Here is a 9,019-nt window from a genome sequence, read left to right as displayed (position 1 = left end):
GTTAGTGACTTCATTTCCAGAAATTAATCCCAGTGGCTTTAAAAAAACAATAAAATTAAGAATCCATCACCCGACGGCCATAAAGGGCCCGGGTGGGATGGTGCTGAGCCCCGGCGAGCCGCGGTCGTCCTGGTACCACCGAGCTGGGGACATCCATCTGGGGACACTCACCGGGAGGGGGGGGGACACCACGGTGGCACGGCTTGGGGCGTCCCCTTCTTTGGCTGCCGTCACCCCAGGCGGTGCTGGGTCACCCTGCGGGGTGCTGAGCCCCTCGCCCTGCGGCGGGGCTGATTTGGGGACCCCCGGGGGTTGTCACATGGCGAGGGTGCTGTCCCCAAGCCTGGCCGCGGAGGGGCTGCCCTGGGAGGCGAAGGGGACCGTGGTCACGGGGGTGGGGGGTGCGACGTCCATCCCATCCCGCTGTGCTTGGCCCCCCTCGCCCAGCACCTCCCAGCCCACGAGACCCTTCCGAAAAGAAAACCCCCGTTAGGTCTGGAAAAATAAATCCCCAAAAGAGTCTGCACCCCGCTGGAGAGCCCCAAAAGCGCCGGGTAGATCTGAGAGCTGCCATCAGTAGGCTTCAGAGTGAACAGCCTGGTGCAACGCCGCGCCGTTTCCCCCAGGAAAAACCGCCAAGGGCAGAAGGGCGCCCGTAACCCAGCCCCGCCCCCCCTCCCCCCCCCCCCGGAGCCCTGCATGCCCCCAACCCCAGGGCTGCCCCCCCCGTGTCCCCCCCCTCACCTCGGGGCGGCTCTCGGTGCTCTTCAGCCACGACGGCCTCGTCCCGCTGCCGACGGGGAGGGGACCCCGGGACGGGTCACCCCCGGTCCCCGCTGCCGTGCCGGGCTTCTGCTCGGGGATACGGGACACCCGAAACCTGCAGGGGGACACCCCGTGACTATGGGGTTGGGGAGGGGGGGGGGGGGTCCCCGTTGTCCCCCCCCACCCCGTGCGCCCGCCCCGCGCTCACCTGCCGACGGAGAGGATGGTGATCTCGCCGGGACGGCCGGGCTTGGCCCCGGGTTTGGGGGCCTTGGTGGCATTAACGGGGGACGGCAGCACCTGGGGCCACTTCTTCTGGCTGCAACGGGTGCAGGGGGGGTCCGAGGGGGGGGGCCGGGCCATGCACCGTGTGCAGGTGCTGCTGGTGCCGGCAGGCGGGGGGAAACTGAGGCAGGAGGTGCAGCCTGTGGGGGGACAGGAGATGCCAGGTACATGGCGGGGGGGCTCACTGGGGTTGGGGGGGGGGGGGGGGGGGGGCTCAGTAGGACCATGGAGTGCTCAGTGGGACCAGGGGGGGCTCAGTGGGGTTTTGGGGGGCTCACTTATAGGCAGGTTTGCAGCCCGGTGCCACCAGCTGCGCGCTGTGATGCTCCTTCAGCAGCTCCTCCAGCGCTGCGGCATTTTCTGCGGGAGGGGGGACAGCAAAGGGTCACCTGGGGGTCCCAAACCCTTCCCCAGCTATTTGGGGACCCCCGCCCTGTAACCCCCGCCCCCCCCCACGACCTTTCTTCTCGGTGATCAGGCGCACCAGGACCCCGATGGTGTCCTCGTTGGCGTCCTCGATCTGGTAGACGGAGCTGGGACCTGGAGGCACACGGAGGGGGCTCGGTGGCGGGGTCGAGCTCTGGCCACGGGGACAATTTGGGGACCAGAAGCCATGGGGATGGGCTCGAGCAGGGCAAGGTGGCCTCGGGGTGGCCCCAGTTGCGTCCCCAGCTTGGCCACATGCAGCCACCTCCTAATCTGGGACCCTTTTGGGGACCAAACCCACCCCACACCGCGTTTGGGGCGCAGCAGCACCCAGACCCCAGGGCGCACGGGATCGGGGCTCACCGGTGCCGGCCCCGGGGTCGGGCTCCTTGTGCGCGGTGCAGTGGTAGCCCTTCTTCTTCAGCAGGTTGCAGACGAGGATGCCCAGCAAGCCCATGGCGCAGAAGACGGGCACGATGGCCAGCACGGCCGACTGCGCCGCCGCCGCCTCCTCTGGCCGAGCCTCCCGTGTCCCGTTGCTCCCCGCCGGCCCCCGCGGTGCCGCCGCGCTCCGGGCTCGCCGCTGGCCTGCAGTAAGCACCAGAAGTATTTTTTTTTTTTTTTTTTTGGGCAAAGTTCCCCCACGTGTGCCACGAGGAGAAGCGTCCTCAGCTGCCACCGGGTGGGCAGGATGCCACCCACAGCCCCCAGGTGACAGCGACGTGGGGTAGGGGACAGCGTGCACCGATCCTGCCCGCGCTCCATCGCACACCCCGCGATGCAACAAAGCCGAAACCTCCCAGCCCGAGCACCCGACAGCACCATCCTGCACCCACCTGGGCACCCCGGGGTGCTGGGGGGGCCAACGGAGCAGGGCAGGCACCGGCCCCGGGGCTCCCTCTCGCCATCAGGGCTGTAAAACCTGCGGGGTGCAGCGTGCTTCAGGGCTGGGGACGGAGCGCGTTCGTGCAACACCTCCCAAAAGCCCCCAAACCAGCACCCTAAGGAGCAAACCCCGCGGAGGGCTCACCCGTGCACGCAGCCTCCGCAGCGGCTGTCGGCTGCCGCCGTCCCTGGTGCCAGGAGGAGCCGGTTGGCGGCGTGGCAGCGGGTGTGCGGGGCGCACGGCGCGTCCCCAGGGGAGAAAGCGCCGGGGGGGCACGGGCGGCAGGTCTGTGCCAAGCCGCACGCCTGCACGGGTGGAAAGGGAGGTGAGGGATGGATGAAGCCCGTACGGCAGCCGTGCCATGGTCGGCTCCTGCCTCCTAGGATGGAGGCGCTGCTTTTCGCACCGCTTACCCCGACGGGTTCCTCTCCGGGCGGGCATCGCGGCGCCCCGCAGCCTGCGGTCCCTGTGCCGGGGCCGCTCAGCACCTGTGGGAGAAGCAGAGAGAGGTGCTGAGCCCATCGTAAGCATCGTGATGGATGCAAAGCCATCGTGGTGGCAGGATTGATGCGAAGGCATGGCACGCACCGTGTCACGAGCAATGGGACGGGTGCGAGCCCTCTGCGTGCACCGCAGCAGGTGCCAACCCCCCCCCACTCACAAAATGCTGGATGCAACCCCAACGCCCGGGCCGTGGTGGATGCAAACCCCTCAGGAGCAACGTGCCAGGCACCATCCATCCCATAACGCACACCGTAGCTTGACGCAAACCCGTGGCAGGTGGCGGGACGGATGCAAACCCATTTCGTGCCCCACAGCGGGCGCAAACCCATCACAAGCGACGTGCCGGATGCGAACCCACCAGAAGCCACGTGCCGGATGCAAAACCGCCGCAGGCACTGCAGCGGGAGCAAACCAGGAGGAGGAAAAAAAAAAAGAAAAAACCACAACAAAACCCCTCAACCCCAACTGAGCACCCCTGGCACGGGCACAGGGGCAGGGTGGCTGTCCCAAAGCGGGTCCCTGTCCCTGCCGTCCCCGCCGGGGCTGGCGCACGGGGGTTATTTTGGGACCACCCCGAGCGCACCGGGATATTTCCACTGTCCCCAGGCATCCTGGGCTGACCCCTCCAAGCTGTTCACAGCCCTTGGGGGGGGGGGGGGGGGCAGCAGGGGCTTCGGAGCCAAGCAGGGCATCAGCGAGGGGGACGAGGCCGTACTCACCCCCAGGACGGTGACGAGCCACCAGCGCATCCCGCTGCTCCTCACCGGGGGACACCTGCAGGGAAGCGGTGCCAGGAACCCCCCTGCTCCGCACCACGGGGATGGGACGGGGACCTCCCCCCCCCCCCCCTTCTCCCCTAATTCCTGTCTTGGGGACAGCGAGGGCTCATCGTTTGGGTGCTTTTACACGAGCACCCCCCTTGGCCAGCAGTTACGGGAAGCAATCCAGCTGGAAAAAAAAAAAAGGGAAAAAAATCAGTAAAAGGAACAGAAGTAGGGTATGGCACAGCCAGGGCGCTCCCCAGCCCCGTTTGCTGCAGCAGGACAGCTTTGGGGTTATTTCCCAAACCCTAAAGTTTCCCTTATAATAGAGCAAAACACCCTCACGACTGGAAAAAAAAACAAACCCAAACCCAAAAACCCCACACATTTTGCAGGAGCCCCTTTTGGGCGCAGCTGAAGCCCGGCCTTTAGTGACTCAGCACCCAAAGAAATCCCAATTTTAGCTTTAAAAAAAGAACCAAAAACCAGCCAGCACTCGCACCTCCCACGCCTTTCAGCGCTGCTGCCTCAACCTGCTCCTGCTCAAACCCCCCCAGGAGCCCCATGCAGCCCCCCCAAGCCCCCCGCTCCCTTCCTGCGGGGGGAATATTTGGCAAATTTGGGCAAATTTGCCAAGTTCGACCGCAGACAAAAAAATCGGATCGGGGGCACCCGTGCCCGCGCCCCCCGCCACCGAAGCCGGCGTCCCCGATGCCGTCAGCTCAGCTCCACGCGCTCCCCGCGGCCTCGGCGCGTTTAATTAAAGGCGGATCATTAAAAGGCAACTGGAAGTTTTCCCAGGAACGGGGCAGAAAAAGGCTTGGCGAGCACCCAAGCGCCCCGGCGCGCGGTCGGAAAGACACCGACCACGGGTTCCTCGGGGCTGGCAATGCGTAAAAAGGGAAAAGGAAGGGGTGCCATCACCCAAACGGGGATTTCTGGGGACATCGGCGGCCCCGCTGCGCTGCACACGGAGTATCGGCACGGATCCCCGCCACGCTTTTGCCCCCTCGGGGGCGAAATCCCAAATCTGGGCTCACAAATGGGTGGAGCAATGCGCCCACGGCTGCGCCCTCTGCACCCCGTTTGCTGCTGGGTGCTCTCGGTTTGGGCAAGAAGAAATTGCTTAAAAAAAAAAAACAAAAACACCAGTTTTACAGGGTCGGAGCTTTGCTTTTGTAAGGCATCATTTTGCCGCAGAGCGATGTTTCTGCCTCCTGTGCCACGAAGCAGGGAAGGGAAATTTGGGGGCCCAGAGACACCCCAAATCCCCCCGGGCACCAGAGCCATCACCCCGCAGTCCTCAAATCCTGCAGATTTGTAGCTTCGCTTTTGGCGCTGCTCCAAAATGACGGGGGACGGGGCTGGCTCCCCCATCCGTTTGTGGGACCGTGGGGGCTTGATGCCCTCCCCAAACCTTACTGGGGGTGCGAGGGGGGGGGGGCAACGCTGCCCATCCCCACAGGTCCCGACTCCATCTGGGGTCAGAGACACCAAAACGTGGCGGGGGAAGGAGCAAACGGTGCCAAATTTCAACACAGGAATTTCCCGTTCCGGAGCGAACCGATAACGCACCCTCCCCAGCCTCGTGGCGGGTCACCGAAATAATAAATCAAGTTTTTTTTTTTTTTTTTAAATAATCCACATCAAATAAATGAAGATGGGGTGGGAGAGCGGGGACAACCCCTGAAAACCCCCCCGAAGTGCTGGGGGTGCTGCTGATGAAGGGGTCGTTGTGTGCTGGGGAGTGTGGGGGGGGGGGTTGGCACCGTAATGCGCAATTAGCGCCAGGCAGTAATTAGCTGCCTGGGATACAGCTGGCGTGGCAGGAGCCGTGTCAGGGTGTCCCAGTGCCTCCCAGTAGCTCCCAGTCAGTGGGGGAGTGGTGACCCAGTGGGGCTCTGTGGGGTGGATGGAGCACGGGGGGGGGGTGGAACAGAGCTTGGATAGGGGGAGGTGGCTCCCCAGACCCCACTGCAGGACCCCCCCCAAAGCATCCCGCACCCCATCACCATCCCAAAACATCCCCAAACCCACAGCCTCGTCCCCATCACGCCTCCCCTACAAAAGACCCCAAAATCGACCTTCCCAGCCCCAAAACCCGCCAGTGGGGCTCCCCAGTCCCCCCAAATTTGGGCAGCTGCCCCCCCCCCCCCGGGGTGGGAAGGGAGAGGGAAATCCCGCGGCAGCACACGGTGCTGCAATGCAGATCCCCGCGCAGGGCACCCCGAGGTGACTCCTCACCCGCCGTGAAGCCCTTAAATCCTCCGGGGAGGCAGCGGCGTTCGGGGGGCTCTGACAGCTCAGGATTTTGGGATGGGGGACGCTCTGATCCCTCTGGGGGTTTTGCTGAGGTCCCCCCCACGGGGAAGGGGATGGGGAGGGGGGTGGGGAGAGGATGGGCAGATCCGAGCGCCGCTGCGGGCGCCCATGGGTGATCGTCCCCCATCCCAGCCCTGCTCACACCGAGGTTCCCCCCGGCCCCCGCTGGGATTTTTGGGGAGCGTCCAAGGGTGAGCAGAGCCCGCACATCCCGGGACACCAGCGAGCTTGAAGGGTTTTGGTGTAAGGGGCGCGCTGCGAAAAGGGTTAACAGCTCCAGTGGGGCCGGCCCCAGGTGGAGGCCACCGGCCCCAGTACGTGCTTCGTACTGGGATGGACGGATGTCCTGGGGTGCCCGAGCCACAGCGGGGAGGGATAAGGTTTGATTTGAGGACCGGGGCGCTGCCCGCTCCCGGCCACGAAAAAAACCCAAAATAAAAAGTGGAAAGCAAACCTCCAGCCTCGCCAGCACCGGGCCGGGAAGATTTTTTGGGAAAAGCTGACCTCTGCTCACCCCGCGTCCTCCCAGCGCAGCGAGGGGGCAGGCGGTGTCGGGGCCAGCAGCCCCCCCCCCCTAGATGAAACAAGCCCTTTATTCCTACCCCCCCCCCCCTTAACCTAAGGCTACCCACAGGGATTTGGGGCAGGGTTTCCCCTCCCCATGGGTTTCAGCCGAGCAGAAAAAGGAACAACTGTGCAGAAAGCCTTTGGGAACAGCACTTGGGGACCACTTTGGCCCCCTGAGCAGCACAAGGCGGGGATTTTCTGACCCCCCCGACAGGTCCAAGCTCGACCCCATCGCAACCCCCCGGGGCCCCTTTAGGGCTGGGGGGAACAAATAAACCTTCGTGAGACCGCGGTGTGGAAGCATAAGGATCCCATAGGCAGTGCCGAGAGCAGGCGGGGGTCCCTCCAGCCCCCGCTGAGGGTGGCAGCCCCTCACCAGAAGCACGTTTGGCTGGGATTTTCCACCCCCATCAAAAAAAAAAAAAATTTTTTTTAAAAAAAAGAAGAAAACACAAAACCCCACAGTCCCTGCCTGTTTTCCCAGCCGGTTACCGCAGAGTTTCTCATAACCTACTTTCTCCCCTCCACTTCTGCCCTATATTTGTGGTGCGGCTGAAGCCGGGGGGGGGGGGCGCTCCAACCTGGGGGGGGGGGCTCCAGGCCACTTTGAGGGCAAGGGGGACGGCAATCAATACGCCCCCCCCCCTTTTATGATTATCTTTTTCTCCATTTTTCCTTTTTTCTCTGCTTTCCCAAGAAGCGCGGCGCACGGAGCCAGCCCCCAAAAGGGGCATCCTTCCCCCCGACCCCCCCCCCAAAAAAAACCCCTTCTCGCCCCCCCGGGGTGGGAAAATTCCCCTTTTACAGCCCCAACCCGATCCCCCCCCCCCCGCCCAGAACAACCCCCCCCCGGGGAAATACCCGCGCGGGGGGAAGAGGGACACTCACCTGTCCCCCCCCTGCGGGGGTGACACCGGGGTGACACCCGGGGGTGGCAGCGGGGGGGTCCCCTCGGGGCCGCCCCATCGCAGGCGGCGCCCCCGCGGCCGCTGCTTTATGAATGGAGCCGGTGGCGCGCTTCGGCCCCCCCGGCCCCGCCCCTTTTCCTGACGTCACAACGCGGGGCTCCCCCCTCTTTGTGACGTCAGCGCCACGCCCCGAGGATCCCCCCCCCCCCACCCGCCCATTCCCGCGGGCAGCGCCGCCTGGCGGGGGAGGGGAGGCGGGGGGGGGGGGCGTGGGATGAGCCCCCCCCCCGGGGGGGTTTTAGGGGAAAAAACGGGGGAAAAATTAAAATCGGGGTGGGCGAAGACCCCACGGAGCTGGGGATTCGAAGAAAATTGAAATTTTTAATTTATTTTTGGGCCCAAGTTTTTTTTTTTTGGGGTGGGGGGGTGCTGCGGGGGCACCCATGGGTGCTGGCCCCCATTGAGCCCCAAAATCCTGGCCCCTTCCCCCAGGGGGACACCCCCAGCCTGGCCTTCTGGGATCACACCGCATGGGGTTTTCTTCCTCCCACCGGAGTCTTCATCGCGGACAGCCCTGGGGGGCTCGAGGGGACCCCCCCTGGGGGGGGGGGGGGGGTCCCCATCCTAAGGACGAGCCCGTGACCATCCGACACAGGTGACCTTTAATGGCAGAGTGCCCATAGGGCACAGCAGGGAGTTTTGGGGTCCTCGGTGGGCAACGGGGACCAACAGGCTACGAAACCCCATAGGAAATGTGGAGAGGGGGGGAGAAATAAATAAATAAATAAATAAATCCCCTTCCCCTCCATGCTCCCCTCCCTGCAGCCCCAGCGTGTCCCCAGAGTGTCCCCAGAACCTTTGTGGGGTCCGGCAGTGATTTGGGGACCTTTTTGCCTGTGTCCCAGCATGTTCCCAGCATCCAAACCCCCACCAGTCTGGGGGGAAAAATCTGCTCTGAACCCCCAAAATTGCCATTTCTGCCCCCGTTGCGCTCTCCAGCTCCTCTTCCCAAGGCTGCGCCCCCCCCCCCCCCCCCCCGAATAAATAGGGATATTTATATATATAATATATATATATATTTAAAACAAACGAACAAACAAACAGAGCTATCTGGGTGCTGGCGATGGAGCGAGCGGGTTAGCGGGAGGCCCGGGGGGGGCCGCACAGTCCCTGGGGCGGTCCCGGAGTTGGGGGGGGGGGGGGGGTCACCGCCGTGCAGCAGCCCCCCATTTCTCCCCCCCCCCCCCCCCCTCGAAGCAGGCACACACAAAACCGGGGAGAACAAGGCAGGGCGACGATGTCCTCCCGCCGTCCGTCCCCGGGGATGCTCGTTAAAGGCTTCGTTAGCTCCTTCCCAAGCAAGAACGTGCCCCCCCCCCCCCCTTTCCCCTTTCTCCACACCCCAAAAAGCGGCGCCCAGGGGGCGGGGTGGGGGGGGCAGCTTGGGGGGTCGTCCCCCCCCCCCCCCCCCCACCAGAGCACACAGAGAGCAGCCGGGCTGGAGATGAGACGTGCTGGGGCAGGGGGGGGTGGTCCTTGGTGGTGGTGGTGGGGGGGGTCCCGGGGGGGCGGGGGGGGGGGGAATCCCCGGCCGC

The 9,019-nt window shown here is 64.5% G+C and overlaps 1 protein-coding gene across 1 annotated transcript; it reads right to left on the bottom strand.

The window, feature by feature from the left end:
• Positions 1–7,552, bottom strand: RELT (RELT TNF receptor). Its single transcript, XM_050713869.1, is given in 12 exon segments — positions 1–363; positions 745–880; positions 974–1,116; positions 1,118–1,190; positions 1,329–1,410; positions 1,510–1,590; positions 1,840–2,064; positions 2,313–2,398; positions 2,507–2,667; positions 2,776–2,850; positions 3,586–3,814; positions 7,405–7,552. Coding segments are annotated over 11 exon segments (1,140 nt in total). The 5' UTR covers positions 3,616–3,814; positions 7,405–7,552; the 3' UTR covers positions 1–315.
• Between the last annotated feature and the right edge of the window lie 1,467 nt (positions 7,553–9,019).

Source organism: Cygnus atratus, chromosome 1 (assembly GCF_013377495.2).
Source record: "Cygnus atratus isolate AKBS03 ecotype Queensland, Australia chromosome 1, CAtr_DNAZoo_HiC_assembly, whole genome shotgun sequence".
NCBI classification, from domain to species: domain Eukaryota; kingdom Metazoa; phylum Chordata; class Aves; order Anseriformes; family Anatidae; genus Cygnus; species Cygnus atratus.
Note: the sequence above shows the minus strand (reverse complement) of the source record. Positions and strands in the feature narration are given on the sequence as shown.